Below are 22,563 nucleotides of genomic sequence, written 5' to 3' on the forward strand. Positions count from 1 at the left end.
ATAAAGCTCAGGAAACCTGCAGATGTAAGTTGGCCTTTCCCCGTCTCGAGAAATCACCTTTACGTGACTCAGCCTTTTTGCTATCTTGCTTCAAGCTTTTAAAGTGAATTTAGAACCAACCTATTCAGCCAGGCTTTTGATCTGGAAGGGTTCCATTTCTTTTACTTTTATTGTATTTAAGCTGTCAAATGTAATTCTTTTTTACAGTAATTTAAAAAAAGCTGTTATTTGACTGTACTGTTCAATGTTATTATTTTTATTGTTATTTTATTGATGCTTTATTTTATTGTATTTTAGTGATACATCTCATTCTATTTTATTGTAATTATTTTTATTAATCTAGTTTTAAATCTTTTTTTTTGTTTTGTTATAGTTTCATCAATTCTATTCTATGAGGACGGTCTCAAATTGCTGAATTGTTTGTTTTTTTACGGTCCAGAAGTTTGATTTCCACTGTCGTCTAATTTCAAATGCAACCAAGTAAATCGTCAGGGTGAGATATTGGGCACTTTCTTCAGTTTAATATGCTAACCTGTGGTGTGCAGCGCACGTCACATGTGCTCTAATTCAATATGCAGCCGAACTAGTTGCTGATTCATTGGTAGGAAGGTCTACATGTTTATAATGGGGTCATTAAATAAAAACATTAAAACAAGGTTTGTGTCCTTTTGGAGCGTTACAAGTGCTCCAACAATGAAATCATAGCAGCCTCTACTGGTAGACTTCCACCCTCACATCTATCATACACATTTAAAGTCACTCTAAAAGCGAAACCTGACTTTTCGCCATTTCTGTCAAACTGTAAATCTAATAATGTAAATTATGTAATTATGTAATGTAAATGAAGAATATTGACAACATCTCTTAAGCTGTCACATGTGTGGGAGGAAGGATGCACAATTTCTCTTTGCCAAGAGATTCTTTGTGCTTCCACCACCAATATATTTGTTACAGGTCCCTGCAAATCTGCTGTCACGTACAAAATCCAATGTGAGGGTCCAATAACAGAGGATGTTTAATGCTCTACACATTATAAAGCCCTCCTAAGCAAATGTGTGATTGTTTAAAAGTCAGACTCTAGAAATCAGGTTCAGAAAGGTGTTCCATCCAGGTGTCATGTTTTCGTTCCAAAACCTGAAACCGCAATGAGCCCTCTTGTCCTTGTGGAGGCGCACTAGCCCTCGTCTCAGGAGCAGAATGTGAACATGTATACATCACATTCTGCTCCTGAGACGAGTAGTAAGTAGTGAGTAGTGAGTAGTGAGTAGTGAGTAGTGAGTAGTGAGTAGTGAGTAGTGAGTAGTGAGTAGTGAGTAGTGAGTAGTGAGTAGTGAGTAGTGAGTAGTGAGTAGTGAGTAGTGAGTAGTGCCTACTCGGTTGGAAGAGGCATCCTGTGCTGATGCTCGATGAGTCACTTCCTCTCGCCGTGACAGACTGCCAACAGCTGCAACTTCACGTCACGTGTGCGTGTGCGTGTGTGTCCTAACACACGTAAAACTACATCATATAGGTTCACATAAAACACAACTCTTAACACCCCTGCCATGGATCAGTTTAGCAAAGCATAAAGTCTTGATGCTGATGTACAGGATGCATGCTGCTCTCTGCTCTCGAGTCGGTGTGACTGCCAGCTGCAAAGAAACACTTGATCTGAGGTGATCCTGGATGCTGAAAAGAATCCAGGATCACCTCAGATCAAGTGTTTCTTTGCCTCTGTGTTGCCCTCTTTTGACGTCATGGCTGCATCTGAAATGGAATTTAATAGTATTAGGTTGTCTTTAGTGTATAATCACCTGAAAATAAGAATTGCGTATTTGTGGTTTTGCATTGGCCCCCATTGTTTTTCGAAACACTTCTACCTTTAAGTGGAAAAAAAGTCTGATTATTTCAGATTATTATGGTCAACACTTTAAGAATTCCACTACGTTATTTCCACGACTGAGGAATCAATGTTTGTGAACATGAGCTACTCAAAGCCAGACCCCAGAGAAGCAAGTCTCCAACTTGCGATGTCATCAAGTATAAAGTCTGGAGCTGCGACAAAGACAATGAATAGGAGACTGATTTAGTTTCTTACCGCGGGATTGTCTCTGCATTTCTCTTTGTGCCTCGAGGAAATCGTTGTGGGTAAATGGTTATCATTTGATTAACTACCAGTCTTATCCCTATAAAACTGTCATAAGGGCAAACCTGACAACAGGAAGGACCCGTGGTGGAACACAACTTCAGGTTAATTTACTCAAGTATTGCACTTCAGTTCAGCTGAAACTTGTACTTTCAATCGAGTATTCACTTGAGTATTTCCAATTTTAAGCCACTCCATTACATTTATCTGACAGCCATACAAATGATATAGAATAGTTCAAATAAAGGGCTTTGCTCTCCCCATTTTGGTGGCCTAGCTGCAATCGTTAGGGTGGGAAAGCAGCGGAGGGAGAAAATAAAAGATTTGAGAAGAGAGGAGATGGATATGGATATAATCAGGCTAATCTGACAGCTGTCAAGGAAGATCGCTTAGCGGGATTAAATGTGCCTGAATTGACACATTAATACTCGGAATTAAGCGGCTGGGCTCCATCTTCACTGGGAGGACTGACAGGAACAGACAAAGGCACGGGTCCCAAAGTAGCCTCCTCCCGCTCAGATCCAGCCAACAGAAGCTTCTCGAAATCATGTACTCACTTCCGGAGAGACTTGAAAGACCGCAACGGCCCATGAGGAGACCAAAGATTCATCCAAGACTGAGGAGGCCAAGACCTCAGCTGAAGACGGTCTACAGGCAATTGATGGAATCAACAAGTGATAGTTGTGTAGAGAAAGGCCGTCTGATTTGATTTGGTTCTGAGGATGGGCACAAAGCCAGGACTGTTGGTATATTTGCAATGACTTAATGGAGGTAACGACACACACTTGTGCACCATGAGGTCACAGATAAAGATGGGAAGTCTTCCAGGAAGTATCAGTTTCCACAAAGATTAACGTCCTGTTCCATAAAGCAGTATTTTATATTACTGGGTCCAAAGTTACTAAGCGTGTGTCGTATATTTTGTACATATTTGTCATGTAATCTGTAATCTCCTAGGTACAGAAGGGAAGCCGGGGAGGCCAATAAGATCAACGCAGCGCAGTGTATTTCAAGAGCCGATGGCAGAGCTGGGCCTCAGAGCACACCGTTAACCAGAAACTGAACCCCTTCGGCGAATTCTTCGACCACGGTTACTCCACGTCCAAAAGGGCAAAGAGGGTTACGGACTTCCCAAGGAGGGTACCAAAAACGCGGAGCAGGATGGAGGGACCCGCGTCACGTCTGGGCAGCTGTTCGGCAGCTGTTCGGCAGATACGTTCGGATCTTCGACAAGGTGGTGGGGATTCTGATGAGAACCAGGAAACACACGAAGGTGACGTTCGAAGGGGAGATGCTGTGGCAAAGCCAGGATGATGGAGTGATCATTACTCTGCTGGTGTGAGGTTAACGCACGGGTCAAGGTTGTACGGGAAATCCTCTTACGGCTACTCTGTCATTATCAAGCAGGGCGAAGGATTTTAAACACAATCAGTCGGTGTGGATTATCCAAAGAATATGTGGCTGCTAGTTTTGTAGATATTTAAATAATCACTCTTTCTGTTTTGTGGATTTGAAGATCTCGCCGTCATGGACATATTTTGAGAAATCATCAATATTTGATGCTCGAGCATTCGGCTGCTGAAGTTTCCATCCAGAGTTCAATCTCCTTTTACACTTTCTTTATGGTTTATGTTAATCAGAAACTTCTCGACTATGTGTTAATGTACCAAATAACCAGCAGCTTTGCAGCACAGTAATTCACACACGGATTGGGTTTCATTGCCCGAATACCTGCAGCTCAGCAGTCCTTACACTGCACCGATGCAGAAGGAACAGAGCAGACCACAGCACTTTTAAATCGTGTGGCCTTTAAGACTGAGGCTGTAATGATTCATGCAAAAGGTGGCTATGACTGTCTGGGGAGAAAAGCAACACTTTTATTTTCACACTCAGTTATTGAGTGTGAGCAGAATCTATCGTCCAGAAAAGAAATGAGAGATGATATTTGTAGCGTTTTTGACAAATAAGGCAAACTGAAGACGCTGTTTGCCATGTTGAGTCATTCCGTACTCCTTAGGTATTTGGTTGCACTCTCATTAAAAAGCAATAACTCAACAAGTTGCTATACGCAATAAATCTATAAATAAAAAGTGGACGGCTTTCTAATTTCACCTTTACTTTCTATGTACATTCATTTTGACAACAATGTCCAGGAGTTCAGGAAGAGCCTGTGCAGTTCCCAGCTGCTCCAACAGTAGGTTTAACATTTTCTGTCGTTTGATATTAAAAAGTAGTAGAGCCGCTTTAAACAATTACACACAATTTAATTATTAAAAAAATGTTCTCCCTCCACTGCGTATCGCTACATCTACAGGTGCTGAAATGTCTTCCTCATGCTTGAGCAGGATATTTTGTTACAGGATACGATTGAGGTCTGCTCCCCCCTCAGACAGGCTGAGCAGACCTTAAAACAAAAGAAGGAGAACGTGCCGTGTGTTTGCATACCTGTTATGACACACCTGTTACGCACCACACAGAAGAAATGTGCTGGAAACCACATTCCTCGTACCGTGACCCACATTATCCGTCTGTCACTGCAGGATATCAGTCATGGAAATGGCGCAATCAAAAAACTGTGACACAAGGCAGGTGAGCGGGCTGGGCCCTCCTCCCCGTCCTGAGATAATATGTGTGGTACGCACGTTCAGACGCAGTCGTTGTGAAACTGCTTTCTGACTTGGTGTTCTCCTTGATTTCAACCGCTGTCTTGATTTTAACCTGAAACAAGTGAGGTTAAATGGAAAACCTGGTTTGAGCTTCAGAGGTGTTGCCTTCAGCGGAGACGGGCTATCCGTTTCCCCGTTTCCAGATAAACTGAGCTAATCAGCTGCTGGCTCCAAGTGTTCTTATAGATTAGATTTGGACTATTCCACCAGATGGTGTTTTTTTATTTCTTACTCGGTTGGTCAAACTAACCAAGAATATGATCCAGATCTGGGTGCTTTTGGGGGTATTTTGGCCCTGTTCCCTGGGAGGAAGTGCTTGATCAGCATCACATCTGTGTCCATGTGCAAAATTCACTTATGTGTCATAAGGTGTTGCGGTTAGCATCAGTGCATTCAAAAATATATGAAAAAAAGTGGCATCGGCCTTAACTCATCACCATGCCACACCCGGCCAACGCGCTACGCGATCCTTATTGTTCAACAGGTGCATTCTGGGTCTTGCTAACATGCTAAATGCTAAAAAAGCTCACGATGGACTTCCGTGTCCACTGTGGAGCTTTTACCTTCAGTGAGCTTACACCTTTCTACCGTTTGTACCTGTACATCCCTGTCATAGTGACTGCAGAGCCTCATTCAGCTCAAACATTTTAGGAACCTTTGAAGGAGCACAGTGGGACAGAGAGCGTGGGACTGGTTATAGTGGGAAAGAGAGATCGACTACAGTAAGTGGACTGCTTATGTGATGCTTAGAGAATGAACTACACTTTGAATGTGTGTTTTCTGTCTGCAGCCGCTGTGGGGTTAACATTGTTTAAACAGCTCCTTGTTGTTTCTTCGTGGATGTTCAAACAAGAAGAGGACAATATCGGTTGGTATTGTTTCCACCTTGTGAGTCTGTGTGTGAGTCATCGTGGCTTAATGTGGTCACATGGAGACACCTGCTGGAGCAGGAACTTCCACACAGGCAGTTTGTATCGGTGTTTGTGGGTTGAGATCAAAATGAAGGCCAAGTTGGGGGAAAGCTGCTATTCAGGCGTTATAATTTATGTATCTTAATATGTTGCAGCCACTGCGTTGTCAACTAAGATATTTTAATTATTGTCGGTAATTTTTGTTTAACTGTCTGATTTTTTTCCCCCGGTCTTTTCTAAATAAGTTTAGTAAGGCTACATGAGGAGGAGGATGACTGTATAATTGATAACCCGTGACATGCACAGGCTGCAAAGTGCCCTATAAAAAAGAGTATATTGTTGGTTTGGATGCTTAGTTTATACATTGAAATGTGTATATATATATATATATATATATATATATATATATATATATATATATATATATATATATATACATTAAACTAAATGAAAGATGAATTGAACATTTTTAGGAGACAGGGTTGAGTGACGGTTCTTCCTGTTTTCACTTTAATATACTAAGTACAAAAATAGTGTATTTCAATTTAGCACATGTATGTAAAGTATACTTATCCAATACACTTTGAGTGTACTAACCAATAGTGGAAAGTTAAGTACAAAAAAGTGCACTTAGTACACTTACATTTAATGTACTTAAGTGTACTTTTTTTTCACCTGGGGTACTAATACTAAATACTACCATAGTTTGCTGATATTGTCAATGGTTTAACATGCTAACATAATAACCCCTACTTACCACTCATGTAGGCTGAAGATGACAGCGACAGGGATAGCAGCCAAGATGACAGAGAAAGTCAAGGCCAGGATGACAGGGATCGCCAAAGGCATGATGACACAGAAAGTATAGGCCAAGATTGTGATTATTTCACCAGGCCGAACTCAGACACATTAGACCTCTTCTTCCGTTTTTGCAGACAGGCTGTAGTGCAGAGAGCTTTTTTTTGCAAAGATGGCACAAACAGAAAATGGCTATCATACAGTCAAGACAAAGAAGCCCTCTTCTGTTCCCTTTGTCTGGCTTTTGCTAATCCCAGAGCAAGCAGCTATTTCATCACTGGCATGTCCAACCTCACACAGGAACACCTCAATCTCTGCATCGAAAGAGCAAGCAGATACACCAGTCTGGTTCAAGAGGAGGTAGCGGTGCACTTGTCACCCTCCTATCCAAAACGACCATCGACTACATCATCACCACCATTCAACGCCTAATGAAAACTACCATCGCTGCTGAAGTCAGAGAATCTGGAATGTCCTCGGTCCAGATCGACGCCACACAGGACCTCACAGCCCACGATCAGTGCTCTGTTGTCATACAGTATGTGACTGTTTGTGAGCAACTAGTTGCTGTAATCAAATTATTCTTCTTCTTCTTCTTCTTCTGCCCATTGCTTTTGCATGTCAATCAGATATTATTGAAAGGCTTTCAAAGCTTGAAGCTCTTCTTTCTTTCTTTTTTTTCAAAAGCTGGTCTCGAAATTTAATGAAATGATCGAAATGTCTTGCAGATGCAAATAATATATTCTGCGCATGCAGTATGTGTATTACTGGTTTGACCACTTGCATATTTTAAATTGTATACAGTTACAATACAATCTAAAGTTGTTGGTGCATGTTCAATAGTTAGAAATCATGAGAAATAGCTACTTGAATAGAAAACGTAACCCTTAAAAAAAGCTTTATTTAGATGTATTAGTTTCATAATTTGAACGTGTGGAAATGGTGTCAGGCTAGTGTTATTATCAGATAATGTATTTCATGGTGAGGAAAAGTAATCTTAACATTGTTTGTATTGTATTTCATTACTTTAACATTTCACAGTTTTGGCTCAATTCATGAAATTCAGTGACACCTTGTTTACATATAAATGATGGGGATAAATACAATTTTAAGCACGTTGATGTTGCCAATAAAGGTTTAAACATGAAAAAAAACAAGAAGAAAAAAAACGGTATTCTTAATCAGACTAATTGTTCAGTTAGTAAAAAGACACTTTCATGGGAGGTTAAATGATAACAGCTGGAACGATAACTTGTATATTTCTCCTATATATTAACCATATTTGATGCATATGTGATGTTAAATAAAATAACAAAAATCTTGTAATACAAAAAACAATTGTCTTACTCAACTGGGGACGATTCATACCGTGTTAATAATAATAATACATTTCTTTTGTATAGCGCTTTAAAAGGTACTCAGAAGGCACTTTACCTATAGCATCACATATTAGTATTGTTCACCCTATTCACCTGCAGCATCTTCAAAATGTATACAAGTTTACAATACAAATCTGTAAAGGCCATTTTCGTATATTGAGTCTTTTCTCAGACTGGCAGCTAAATCTTTATTTAAGCACTGTGTTATATTGACGAGTTTACACACATTATTTCACTTTTTCAATCAGTCAAATATTGTTTTTCCATCCTTGGACGTTACTATGACTATATGTGCTTGGTGATTTTCCATGAGTCTTGAGCACGCGCAAACACACGCAGAGAGAGAGAGGGAGAGAGAGACAGAGAGAGAGAGAGAGAGAGAGAGAGAGAGAGAGAGAGAGAGAGAGAGAGAGAGAGAGACATGCTTTCAAACTGACTTCCCTGCAAATACCGATGAAACTCTTTTTCCTTCACTCATATCCCTTTAGAAAGCGCCGAGCCTACACTTCCCATGATGCTTTGAGGCGCGGCGGCGGCGGCGGCGGCGGCGGCGGCAGCAGCGGCTGTGCGCTCCGGCTCGCCCGCAGCCAAAGTGATAACACTCCGAACAAGGTGCGATGACAGGGAGCGGTGACTTGTTTTACATGTTCGCCTCGCCTGCCTCTCGCGAGTGATGCGCACATCTGAGGAGTAGCGCGATGGCTGTCGAAGGTAAGTCGCGACGCCACTTCCGTTGCGTGTGTTGCTGTGATGTGGGTGTTGCGCAGGCATTTAGTTGCAGTTGCCGCGACGTGAGCAGGTGTGCGCGGCTCAAAACAAGCGCACCCGGGGGCGGCCGTGTGATTGGGTGAGGCGGTCGCTCCGCACGACGTGCCGCCGTCCCCCGGTCATCTTCTGCCGCTGTTGCGCTTCACCGTTGAAACGGTTAACGCGCCGCCGTGTGTTTTCTCCGGTGATGATACCGGACCCCCGCGGTGCCGCCGAGATTAACATCAGGGACTCTCTTTTTTTAATTGTCTTTTTATTATTTGTGATCATTTATCTTGTTGATAATCTCCGTATAGCTTATCTGCGCTGTGCGCGTGTGCATGTGCGTGTGTGTGAGAGAGTGTGAGAGTGCGTGTGTGTGTGTGTGTGTGAGAGTGTGTGTGTGTGTGTGTGTGTGTGTGTGTGTGTGTGTGTGTGTGAGTGTGTGTGAGAGTGTGTGTGTGTGTGTGTGTGTGTGTGTGTGTGGCTCCTCCCCGTGATTGTCCGGACAAGGCGGTTAGCGGTAGGTGCTCGCTCCAGTCGGCGTGGAGGTGAGAAAAGTGACCGACAGTGGCCCGGAATATTTCGGCCAATCATCGGGGGGCAAGTTGTGGATCAAGAATCTAATGAGAGGTATGTTGGAGGAGGAGGAGGAGGAGGAGGAGGAGGAGGAGGAGGAGGAGGAAGAGGGGGCAGACTCTCTCTCTCTCTCCATGCAAATGCTTTTCCAGTCAAGTCCAGTGATTATTAGTTCATGCAGGTATGATTGGTATGAGGCTGTGGCACTCTTGCAGATCAAGTTATTCATGTTTCATAGAACATGTCATGCACATTGTCCTGTTAGACCTGTTCCTCTTGTCATGTTGTGTTTGTGGTTGTTCTGCTGCTGCTGGGTGACCTCACGTCTTCACCTGCCAAGGACCCCAGAAAATAAGACGATTGTGAAACGGCTGTTGACCCCAGAATCTGACATGTCTCAGGTTTATGGTGCAACATTTGTTCTGTGGTAAATATTCATTACTTTACCTGAGGAACCACCTTGTAAAGCCTCACAAGGTCACATGGATGTCTCTAACTTTAACAACAACTTCCTTCTTTAGGCCTCTTTTTTTTTTTAAGATGTCCTGTGTTGCTTATTCACCGTGTTGACCGCTGACCTGCAGCAGCGTGAGCACAGCAGCAGCAGCTATAACACGTCTGTCCCTCTGTGTGGTTTCATTCATGCATCTCTTCAGATTCCTCAGCTTTCAGATTTCACAGCCATACAAAATAAATTGTGAAGGCGGGTTCTGCAGATGCACTTTGTTTCCAGAGCTGAATGTCCAGCTTCGTCCTTTTCTTCATCCCGTTCTCACCTTTTTATTTTGTTATTTATATACATACATTGTTGTTGGATATAATAGTTATGGAGAGATATACGTTATCCTATAATCAGACTTTTATCATTTTCATTTCACCTATATTTCACAAACGGAGGCAAAAAAAAAGCAATAACTTTCATTACGTTTATACATTTCATAGATTGATTGATCAGAGGGATGAATGAAAGTTACTGTTATGTGCAGATTCTTTTGCAGCACTTTCACTTCGCTGTTTTCCATTTGTGCAAGTCGGCAACAAAGAAAAATCCACTAGTTTCTGCAAAGCTTTGTACCAACAATACTCAAATAGTCAGATGTACACACTAAAGAACGTTCTAATAAGTTTCTCTATTGTGGGAAAATGTCCCGATGGCCGCCTTTAGCTCAAACATCTGCAGTAATTTGCCGTTTGCTTATTCGTGCAAGCATCTTTTTTTGTGCTTGTAACAAAAAAAGAAGAAGAGTACCAAATTGCATATTATTTTTGAAGTCCAGCCCGGAAATTAGATGCTTGAAGAATGTTTTGTGCCGGCGTGTCAGAAGAAGGCATGAATCTCCCTGACACGTTTCTTCTACCTGCCAGAGGTGTGACACAACAGTGTTGGGAATTGCTGCATCATGTCGGACGGTAAATCTCTTGTTAGAAAGATGCCCCGCCCCCTCTTACACGTCTATGTGTCACATGCAGCTGTACTTGTCCCAGCTACACATTGCTTCTATTGGTACTAAGTAGGCCCAGCAGTCGCACTACATACTGGACAAAGGCTCCAGGCGACGTAGTCATCGGCACAGTCGGAGATATTTATATTCTCAAGTGCTGTTGCGTCATCACAGCTACTATCGATGACTTAGCGTGATGTTATATTTAGCTCTGCCCATATTGACTGAGGGCCGGGTTGTACTACAAAAGACCAGGTTTGTACCAAGTGAAAAGTGTTTGTGGCGGTTCTGAGAATAGCCGGCAATAACAATAGCCATGGGACACATCTTCAGACAGACACGTGTCTCGTGGGAGGAATCCTGTTGTACAGATGAAAAGTGACAGAAGTCGTTGTAGTTACAAGGGGGGGGGGGGGGGGAAAGAACGCTGACGTTCCAACCACACTTCTTTTCTCTCTCCCACGCTGCGTGAGGGGCGAATCCGGGCGTGAATGTCAGATTGTCCATTTTCAGAAAAGTGACACAAGTTGTTTACTTTGAGAACGTCTGGACGGAGGCTGAGTGGCCTGAAAGGAGTGCAATTTGTTCATCGGCACCTGTAGCAACATACCGCACACGTATAGCACGGTGCTATTTGAGGAGGTCCTTTTGTGGTCGTATGGCGTGCGCGTCCGTCTTCACCACCCGTTCACCAGCATGCGGTGTTATTTTCAGTCGGATTGGACTGAATATAAAAGGCTAAATGTCCTTGGGGGGCCATAATGAAAAGCTACGTTTTGTAAGAACATATGACAGAAGCATGGGCTTCAAAATGCATGAAGATGCACATGCAAATAGAAAAAGAGCCGAGAACTGGACCCCGTGTCCAGCCGCAGCAGCAAGCCTCCTTGATACATCCTGCCCTGCGCTTGCATGCCTGTGCACCCATTCAGAAAAACTCAAATCCGGCCCCCGGGATCCGGCCCAGGAATAGAATTAGCAGGATAAACGTGTTTATTCGAGTCGGTGGAATAGGATTACATCTCAGTCAGGATAATCAGCAGTTGCCACGGCGAGGGGGGCGAGGGGGGCATGGGGAGGATTAAGATGACAGAAGATGCAGCAAATGCCATAGGAGAGTGGTGTTGTGTAATCATCCCTCGGGTGGACCCACAGACACTCAAGCGCTGCCGCCTGGAATTGAGACTGAGAGCGAAGCAGAGAATAATAATAATAGAGAATAAAATAAGGAAAAGTAATATTGGGCACAGAGTTGTCCTGTAGCAATGTCAGCACTCACGTATTAGACTTTATACTCTCATCAACAGACTTTGTCAGACTTCAAACTCTAGTTTGTTTTTACCCACTTGAACCACAATTCGTGGAAATATCTCAACGGTTGATTAAATTATTAAATTGACAGGAAGTCAGTAGGCAACTGAAGGATTTCTCATCCAATTGTCCATCCATCCAAGTATTTTTTGTATTTTTTTTATTGTGCCATTTATAAGTGACCTTTTTGAAACAGTTTCCAACGACGGCTTCTCAGATGGTTCTGTGGATCGGGACATTTTGAAGACGGCTCTTTGAGCTCTCGGAAATTATAAATAGACGAGTTGCTTAAATCAAGAAGGTAATCATTAGATTAATCAAAACTGTGTTTATTAACTTTCTATTCCAAAACTCTTCTTAAGGACACCAATAATAGTGCCGATACTGTACCATGAACCACAGAAGGGGCCTAGTACAAGTTTGATGTAATTGGCACTGAGCAGAACTACATTTTTTAGGAAATAAAAAATAAAAAGTTAGCCTACATAACCACAGCCCGGCCCGGCCTACGGCCAAGTGGAGAAGATTCACTCAATTTAAAAGCGGCGGTGTTTCAAATTGTAGTTTATTTTTTTCCCATCGCTGTCTCGCCTCTCACTCGCTGCATTAGTGTCACCCTTTTTTTGCTTTTTCATTTTTGCACTTTGCACACACTGAGCCGGAATCGCAGTGATCAAAGAGGGAAAAGGATGCAGATGTTCCAAATTTAGATCCGATGAATATGCAGATGAGCGAAGGCGAAAAAGGATGAGAGTGTGGAGTTGTGTTGCCTTTGTTTTTCCTGCAAAGGCTCTGCAGCAACCGTTTGGGACTTTTTATTTAGTGTGTGTGTGTGTGTGTGTGTGTGTGTGTGTGTGTGTGTGTGTGTGTGTGTGCGCACTTGGGGGGGGAAACGTTAATCGTTTTGTCGAACTCTTCACCAAAGCCTTCTCCGTACACAAACAACGACCTCTGTGCTTCTTTGTCATTTTTGTGTGAAGTGCCCTGCGACACTCGGCACCCCGCTGTGTCGAGTGCAGAAACTTTGCCGGCGTGTCAAGGTTCTCTGGGCTCTGTTCCCACTCACTTATTGAAGCCTGAGGCAGTGTGTGTGTGTGTGTGTGTGTGTGTGTGTGTGTGTGTGTGTGTGTCCTGGAGGGGCGGGGGAGACGGTCGTTGTGTGGCATGGTGTACAGGGGGGCTGCAGAGTTGCTTCATTTAAGGTGGTACACGCAGTGAAAACCTTCATGCTTCAAATACACGTTGGCTCTACGAGGACATGTGGGCTGGATGGCAGTCTGGAATTACTTTCAAGTGCAGACTAAAAAAACTCTTGTTCGGAATTATTCCGCTGCATGTGTTCGAATCAGTACTTGAAGAAAAACGATGCGACGGGCTACAGTGAGCTCAGGGTCGATTTGAATCTGCGGCAAAGCAGCAAACATCGTTGTTCTGTCGACTCCCAAAAGGAAAACGACCTTCATGTCGTTCACATTGCTGCCGGAGCCGGTAAAAGGTCAAAAGACCAGCAAAAGGTCACGAAGAGCGAGACGGCTGCACGGCCGGATCTGAGGAGACGGATCTGGCAGGTGAAGGAGAAGGGGAAGGAGCAGGTGAAGGAGCAGGTGAAGGAGCAGGAGAAGGAGCAGGTGAAGGAGCAGGTGAAGGAGCAGGTGAGAGCAGGAGAAGGAGCAGGAGAAGGAGCAGGTGAATGAGTAGGTGAAGGAGCAGATGAAGGAGCAGGAGAAGGAGCAGGAGAAGGAGCAGGTGAAGGAGCAGGTGAAGGAGCAGGTGAAGGAGCAGGAGAAGGAGCAGATGAAGGAGCAGGTGAAGGAGAAGGAGAAGAAGTAGGTGAAGGAGCAGGAGAAGGAGCAGGTGAAGGAGCAGGAGAAGGAGCAGGAGAAGGAGCAGGTGAAGGAGCAGGTGAAGGAGCAGGTGAAGGAGCAGGTGAGAGCAGGAGAAGGAGCAGGTGAAGGAGCAGGAGAAGGAGCAGGTGAAGGAGCAGATGAGAGCAGGAGAAGGAGCAGGTGAAGGAGCAGGAGAAGGAGCAGGTGAGAGCAGGAGCAGGAGAAGGAGCATTTGAAGGAGCAGGAGAAGGAGCAGGTGAAGGAGCAGGTGAGAGCAGGAGAGGGAGCAGGAGAAGGAGCAGGTGAATGAGCAGGAGAAGGAGCAGGAGAAGGAGTAGGTGAAGGAGCAGGAGAAGGAGCAGGTGAAGGAGCAGGAGCAGGTGAAGGAGAAGGAGCAGGAGAAGGAGCAGGTGAAGGAGCAGGTGAAGGAGCAGGAGGAGCAGATGAAGGAGAAGGAGCAGGTGACGGAGCAGGTGAAGGAACAGGTGAAGGAGCAGGAGAAGGAGCAGGTGAAGGAGCAGGTGAAGGAGCAGGTGAAGGAGCAGGAGAAGGAGCAGGTGAGAGCAGGAGAAGGAGCAGGTGAAGGAGCAGATGAGAGCAGGAGAAGGAGCAGGTGAAGGAGCAGGAGAAGGAGCAGGTGAGAGCAGATGCAGGAGAAGGAGCAGGTGAAGGAGCAGGAGAAGGAGCAGGTGAGAGCAGGAGCAGGAGAAGGAGCATTTGAAGGAGCAGGAGAAGGAGCAGGTGAAGGAGCAGGTGAGAGCAGGAGAGGGAGCAGGAGAAGGAGCAGGTGAGAGCAGGAGAAGGAGCAGGTGAATGAGCAGGAGAAGGAGCAGGAGAAGGAGCAGGTGAAGGAGCAGATGAAGGAGCAGGTGAAGGAGCAGGTGAAGGAGCAGGAGCAGGTGAAGGAGAAGGAGCAGGAGAAGGAGCAGGTGAAGGAGCAGGTGAAGGAGCAGGAGGAGCAGATGAAGGAGCAGGAGAAGGAGCAGGTGACGGAGCAGGTGAAGGAACAGGTGAAGGAGCAGGAGAAGGAGCAGATGAAGGAGCAGGAGAAGGAGCAGGTGAAGGAGAAGGACAAGAAGCAGGAGAAGGAGCAGATGAAGGAGCAGGTGAAGGAGCAGGTGAAGGAGAAGGAGCAGGAGAAGGAGCAGGAGAAGTAGCAGGTGAAGGAGCAGGAGAAGGAGCAGGTGAAGGAGCAGGAGAAGGAGCAGGAGAAGGAGCAGGTGAAGGAGCAGGAGAAGGAGCAGGTGAGAGCAGGTGAAGGAGCGCTCAATCCAAATATGTGGACAGACTTAATGATCAGTATGGATGTGATGATGCACTACACTATTTTTTTTATATTTCTTAATATATTTGAAGACATATATTTTTCTAATAATAATGTTTGACTGGAAATACATTTGCTAAATAATCTGTATTTCACCTTTTCATCTGTTCTTATGCCGTGCCTTAATGCTGATACTGCAGTTATTTTTCGACATGCGGTGCTGACATGAGATACTCTGGTCTCATCACTAATCGCTAATAAAGAACATGCAATTGTGAAAATTAGTCCAGGTTCAAGGTCGGCAATGCACACTTTGCAGCAGGCAGGTATACGACACGCTGTCCCCGAGAAATAAACCAAACATTCCAACGGTTCCTGGTCCCCCAAGAGAGGAAGCGTGTGTCTCCTGTCAAATATTTATAGCCGCTACTTTGCTCTAAATTAAGACAATCTATTTATTTTGTTTTGCCTCTGCACCGTCTGCCTTTTTGAAGCGGAGCACGTTAAAAGCTTTATGCCTGGGACGCAGGCTTCGCAGCGAGCGGCCGTTTTTATATTTAGCTTGCATGTGGGTCATTTGGCCCCTTCGTCATCGCTTGGCTCCGTCCCACCGACTCGTTTGTTGTCTGCCTTTCTCACAATCCATCCCTCTCTGCAACTTCATTTTTTCTCCTTTTTCTCATCTCTCCAATTTATTTATTTTTTCTACTCGACACACAGGACCAGCCAATCGCTGCCGATCGAGCCCCCGCGGCTTCGGAGTGTCTGAAGTTTGAGCACCGTTAACTTTTGATTGGATGTCAGGGCGAGTTAGGAGCCCCGCGGAGAGTCGAGCTGGTCGGATCACTCGTCACACGGCTTCACTTTGATTTGTTAGCTGTGCAGTCAATCATCTTTGTCTCAGCGGCAGACATATGAATAGATAAGCCGGCCTAAAGGGGAAGAGTTGAACGCCAAAAAATGGTCATTTGTGGTGCTCGCGTGGTTTATCGTGCCGCGCATGTTTTCCTCTCATCTCTGTTCTCCGTCAGTTCAGTCCATCGTGAGGTTCTGTCGCAGGCTTTTGTCCAAAAATAACGAAGTGCACTTTTAATCCTTACGGACTCCTAAATAGGGGGTTACATTTTGTTCATGGGTACATGTGTATATGTGAATATGCATGTACGTTGTCAGAATCAATAACGAATATAATTATGCAATATAGCATATTAAACAGCAGAGCCTGGGCTATAATATGAAGTAATCCGTTTGTACATGCTCCAAACACAACTCAATAACCAAAGTCAAACCTAACCAAATATAAAGATGAAAATGGCCAAAAGTTTTTACAAAGATTATGGCACAGGCATAGTTTGCAGCTCTCAGAGCCGCTAGCAATATGCTACATGCTAACGACGAAGGGTTCCGTCGCCTCCACAAACTGCGGATTCAGACGCTACCTTCCAATCTCTTCTCAGACAAAGCATCAGCAAAATAGGATCCAGGCCGACTATTTTTTTTAATAACAAATGAATTACCTTTTTAGATGAATATCGGGGGGCCCACGCGCCATTTTAACTTCTAAATGACGGAGAGCTTCCTGTGCAGCACTAAGTGTCCGGAGGAGGTTTGGAGTTACAGTACCCTCGTGGGGTCGGTCTCAGTGGCATCGAATCAAATCCTACGCGTCACCAAATGTGGAGACTTGGTGATTCTCTGTGGCTGGCAATCTCATTTGGATTGCTTTAGACATCCCATAAGCTTGCACGATTAAAAGGAGTGTTCTTAGACTGAAATCGGACTACGTAAGGCGGAGATGATGACCGAGTTTATAGAGAAATATGATTAATGGATATATTTTGTTGATGATTTAAGGGCACAGGGCATTATTTAGTGTTTATTTAGTGGATGTTACGGCTGTATGTGGATGTATTGAACAACATAGTGATATAAAAGTTTAAAAAATAGCGTGTTACATGAGAACATTCAAATATCAAAATAATACTAAAATCTCTCTCTCTTTTTTTTAGTTTCTTCTATTTTCTGCCTTCAATAACTTTTAACCAGTAACACATATACTGTTATATGCACATCTTAACTAACCTCACAAGTGTTTTCTTCATTTTAACACCAACATTGTTCAAATAGCTCTTGTGGTTGAGAAGATACACTGGCTTTAGTATGGGACATGCAAACCTTCACAATGTTTGAGAAAAAGCAGCTAGTGCATAAAAGCCCGCCGGTAGGCTTGAAAATGACCTTGTCAAGAATTTCCGCCAGATGTCATGAGCTGTTATTAACGGCTCATTGCATTTGTATTACCAGGCTACGCTTATGCAACAGTGAGTTTAACGCTTGTTGCACAAACCTATAGGCTTTCAACCAAGATAGAGCTAACGGTTCATGTGGAATTTCTTCTCTAAAACACATTATAGATGATAGAAAATATTTGAGGAAAATGTTTGAAAAGACTGAACATGTCGAACTGAAATGTGGCGTTGGAACCTTTTTTTTAAAATTTGTATTTATTTTTAACCATTTTTGTGCTTCGAAAATCATGGCTCGATGACGCACTGGAGCCGTCCTGAGTATAGACCCCCTCCTGAGTATAGACCCCCTCCCCTGCGCATAGCATCAGTTCTCCGTCACAGTCTGATCAATTATGTCCGATAACATTTCGGAAGTCTGGAAGAGCTGCACCATTTTAATTATTGTGTCCCTATCCCAGTTGGTATAGCGCTAAACCGGAAGGTTTCTAGTGTGCATGCCTTGCCCACGGAGCATGCGCGTAAACGCTCTGCAAACAAAGTGGCTTTTAGGTGTCCAACATGTGGCACGCGAGCTGTGACTGAACATACAGTATGTCATCAGCTCTCACCCACCGCTGTTCCAGAGCAGAGAAAACTTCACATTTCTTTCACGATTGAAACCTAATTGGATATAAATGCCGATCATTTAAATTTAGCTGGGTGGTTAACAACACTTTTCTTTTTTTTTTAATTAAATCTTTTTGGCGGTGTGACAAACTCAGTAACAGATATAGACGTTTTGCTGTATCTGAACTTAAACACAGACTTCAGAGCTTCAGCCCAATGATTGTCATTGCGTTTGAACTTTGAGTCGACTAATGACGCGTTCGACCAGTTCCTTCAAATCTCTGCTTTTTTTTTTATTTTATTTTTTTATCCGGCGACATCGGAGTGATTCACAGTGAACGATGTACCTGAGATCACCAGCGCCTCTCGTATAGGCCCGCAGCGCCGGCTCAAGAGTTTTAAAAGCCCTAAACGGCGGCTCTATTAATGACCCTTGTCTCCGTCAGGGTAACGGATGCCCTACTTATGCCATGCGTTTGAAGCAGAGACACCTCCACCTTGCCAGGCTTAAAGTGGAACACCTTACATAATCTCTCGCTCCTCCTCCGACAGCAGCGACACATTCGGTCTGACACTCCAAACCAGCTCCAGGCAAGACTGCAGGTTTCCTGCAACCCGTCAACGAAGATGTTTCTTTCTGAGCTCAACGCAACGTTAACTGGCTTCTGGTGTCTGCAGCGCGGGCCGAGGCGGTTGCTGCAGGTGCCATCGAGCTCCTAACTCTTTATTGTTCCAATGAAGCCGCTCATTAGCGGCTTCAGGGTGTGAATAAAGACGACTGCTTTCGTACTAAACAAGACCGGCGTCTGCGCGGCAAAATCATGCAGCTCTAATTGGCATTTGTTACACAGAAATGTCATAATGATGTGAAGGGCTTGGTATCTTATGATTTTATTTGTATTTGTTTACTTAAGGAATGAATATAGCAACAGAAGACCCATTTACCAAATGTTAAATGTTTTCCAAACGCGTGCGGACTCAAACGGTGGGAAATGAGCAATATTTCATTTTTAAATCAGGAATTGTCTCGTTTGAAACAAGATTACAAATGCCAGCTTTTGTCACAGATGTTTTTGATGCAAATGTCTTTTCTGGTCTCCAAAGAGTCTCTTTCTGTGAGATTACAACCAAGAGCACTTTCACAAGCCATATTCCAGATGCCGCCTTACAGTGAAATGTATAGTTTTTAATCTAATTCTATTTCTCAATGCACAAATTAAAGCGATCAAATACAAAAATGACGACAAACATTTGCTCAGGGGCTCGACGAAGAAGCAAATTAATGCAGGAAAACGACCGACTGAAATATTAATAAGATCTACGCTTGACTCTACTGCGCGCACAAATCCTTCCTCCTGCAGTTTACCTCAAATCACTCTGTAGAAGTCACTATTTGTGTTGCCTTTTTTTATTTAGCATGCTCTGCATGTTCCCCCGCGGCCCAGATGTCAAGCCGAATTCGGTCCTTCCCCACTCATGTGACGTCCAGTGGGCTTGTGAAGACTAAGAGCCTTTCTCCTGAAGCGCTTTTTAAAAAGCTAGAGATCCACGATACGCCGCCGTCTCTTGAATTGTAATCGTCAAAAACTTCTACAGCCCAAAACGCCCTGGCCTGCAGCTCCCTCCGTCTCTCTCCGCCCTTCAAAGATATTCTAATTCGTACTCTGGGACGCGTGCAACAAGGATCTGACTGTCTTCTGTGCCCCGCTGATGGAGACACTCTTTGCAAGGTCCTCAGGGTAGACAGCTGAGCAGGCTCACTCTCCTCACACATTTAGTTCTAGTTTTGTCGGGGGGGGGGTCAAAGCAGACTGTGGGTGTGAAGATGGGCGACTCATGCAGTTTGAGGGAGGCCATTTTCACCGCCTCTTTGTATGCGTCTGTACGCGAGTATACGAGTGCTTGTAAATCATTGCGTGTGCGTGTGCGTGTGCGTGTGCGTGTGTGTGTGTGCTGATTGGAGCGAGATGACAGATGGAGGAAGCTGACCGGGCTCTGTTAAGCAAAAAAAAAAAAGTGCCAATCCACACATTCATTCCCCGAACCGCTGAGTTATTTTTAGGGCCGGGACTGATTTCAGATTCAGCTCCGAGCCACTGTTGACACATAAAAATAGAGAAGCAGCTGCGCGGGTGACTGGAATGTCATTTTTTTTGCCAAGACCCTGCCAGTTTCGGTACAAATTCAAAGAGAGCGTTTAGCTGGAACGGTTTCCGTGTTCTGGGGACTTGTGCGCCCACGTCCCTGACATGCCCCGTTTACGCCCGGGTCACCTTTCTGTGAAGCGTCGCCGGGAGCGAGGCCAAAGGAACAAAGGCTGGGGGTCGGTGCGATCTGCGCAGTCATCTGGCCCGGCTCACGCTGGCTGCTTTCCCCCGGGCTCGGTTTCTGGGTCACACAGTTGATTCTGTTCACAAACAATTCATTCTGCTCCACTTTGAGAGTCAGCCAGAGAGAAAGAGATAACTATGAGCCTGAGCGCCCACACAGAGCAAACTTCACTTCTGATTATGGACCCGCTAGTGGTTTCACTTTGAACCAGCTCGCGCCGTGAAGCACAGGCTCAGGAGGCATTTTTTAAGTAACGGAGCAAACGTAAATGTCAGGCCGCAGCCATGTTACACAACTAATATAGTGAGCAGATCCTCAAAATGTCTTAAATTCTGAGTATAATCCCATTAAACCAGTAATGACCTAAATGTGAACATTTGACGTCTTAATATTGACACTATGTTTAGTTAATAAAAAGGGATTTGTTTGGTTTTGTTTGGTGTCCTGTGGTCAGTGGTGGAAAGTAAATACATTTACTCTAGTGCAGCGGTTCTTAACCTTTTTGACCTTGCGGCCAAACTTTTCAAGTACAAAGTGGCCCGGGGGCCCGTTCAAATATGAACACAGTATTTGTTCAACTAATTGATCATTTGATTTGCATCTAAATCAAATCCACGTACAGTTTAACGAGCAAAAACATGACGCAATGTGTTCATTGTTCATCATGTGTATGTAAACCTGCACATACAACAAGCCCAACAGGCGAACAATTCATGGAACAAATCAAGCTAAAACACATTTAAAGTCAGGCTTATTAAAAACACAAAAATAATTAATAAATAGATTTTACTAGAGAGAGGGACTAAAAAAGAGAGGAGGGACTAAAAAAAAGAGAAATTGGATAAATAAATACGGTGTTTGGTGTCGAGATGCCGCTTCAGTGCTGCTCCAGACATCCCTAAACAGAGCATTGAACATCTCAGCATATATATATATATATATATATATATATATATATATCCTGATAACGTGGGGACACAATGTTCCCGTCGGCCGGCATTTCTCAAATACGACTGGTTGGTAACGGCTCCTTGGTACGCAAACCATGTCCAGTAATTAGGAGAGACATTGTTATGTAAGATTAATCCAATTCTTGATTAATCTTCCTCTCAGTAATCTCAGAATGCATTTGGCCGTGCAGGGATGGCGCTATTCTCCAACACCTCCGTTTATTGTTTGCTCCCTGTTTTTACTGAATCTCATTGAAAAGGAGGGGGAAAAAAGGAGGCAGACATCCTCCATCATCTGTCTCTCTCTCTCTCTCCCCTCGCGACGCTCGCTCGCCGCATGCCAAGGAGGAGAGAGGGAAGAATGTAATGGGTGCTATTTATAGCAACTGTTGGCGTTTAAAAAGAAATATATACAAAAAAGGATTGAGGGAAAAAAAACACAACTGTCCTTCCTTCCTTTTTTGTGGGCCTCCACTTTCCCTAACCCCATCATCATGTTGTCCGCCATCCATCCATCTATTCCTTTAAGCGGAGGATGTGTAATTAAATTCTCCCCCAGAGTTGTTGCACACCATTCGTGCATCGAGTCAGGGCGAGGAGGTGGGAGAGGGGCGAGAGTGAGCTCTGTAGAGATGAGGGTGGAATAAAGAGGCAGTGAGAGGGAGCGACGCTTCGTGCCGCGCATCTCAAGTCGGCTTTGTTTCAATCATGTATACATTCGCTCTATGGTTTGCAACGGGGGGACGGGCATCTCAAGACCTCACCAGGGAGCGGCAGCTGTGCCGTGTTTGTGATGTGACTTCGAGTGAAGATGAAACCTGTTAGTCGTTGTTATTCTATTAAACACTCCATTTACAAGTAAAAGTGCTGCATTCAAACCTTCAGTACAGGAGGATTATGTGAAATGCACCGAAGGTATTAAAATGACTTGACATCCTCCAGCTCCTGTGATGTGGAAAGACAGCACCGATGTCGTCGTCGTCGTCTTCGTCGTCTTCCTCCATTTCTTCTGAGCCGTCTCAGAGTTGTTGTCGTTGCTCGGTGGCAGTGGCCTAATTGGCTGTTTTCCTGGCCGTGCCAGCAAACAGGCCCAAATCACTGTCTGGCCTTAGACATGGCCGTCGATTTTTTTCCATCCGGGACATCGAAACGTTTGATTTATTCTAAGCAGTTTGCACAAGTCGATGCTTTGCAAACTGCTTGGAATAAATCGTGGTATTTCAAATGCATTCCCGCTCTCTGTGTAGACCGTTCAGAGTGTGCGCCCCCCCCTTTCTTGAAAAATAACCCTTAATCCCCAGCAGCAGCAGCAGCAGCAGCCTTCAGGTGTGATGAAAAGCGTCTCTGGCTCCCAGAGGCGTCTGTGTTTTTTAGAACGA

General features: G+C 44.4%; 2 protein-coding genes across 2 annotated transcripts in view; both read left to right on the top strand.

Moving 5' to 3' along the window:
- The first annotated feature begins 2,890 nt into the window (after positions 1–2,890).
- Positions 2,891–3,467, top strand: abrab (actin binding Rho activating protein b). The gene is given in 4 exon segments (XM_034545443.1): positions 2,891–2,896; positions 3,140–3,227; positions 3,230–3,312; positions 3,315–3,467. Coding segments are annotated over 4 exon segments (330 nt in total).
- A 3,010-nt stretch (positions 3,468–6,477) lies between these two features.
- Positions 6,478–22,563, top strand: part of samd12 (sterile alpha motif domain containing 12) — an 84,982-nt gene continuing 68,896 nt past the window's right edge. The window contains exons 1-2 of the mRNA XM_034545445.1: positions 6,478–6,564; positions 9,154–9,259. Of these exons, the coding sequence (XP_034401336.1) occupies positions 6,478–6,564; positions 9,154–9,259 (193 nt within the window). The remainder of the gene's footprint in view (positions 6,565–9,153; positions 9,260–22,563) is intronic.

Source organism: Cyclopterus lumpus, chromosome 11, assembly GCF_009769545.1.
Source record: "Cyclopterus lumpus isolate fCycLum1 chromosome 11, fCycLum1.pri, whole genome shotgun sequence".
NCBI classification, from domain to species: Eukaryota; Metazoa; Chordata; class Actinopteri; order Perciformes; family Cyclopteridae; genus Cyclopterus; species Cyclopterus lumpus.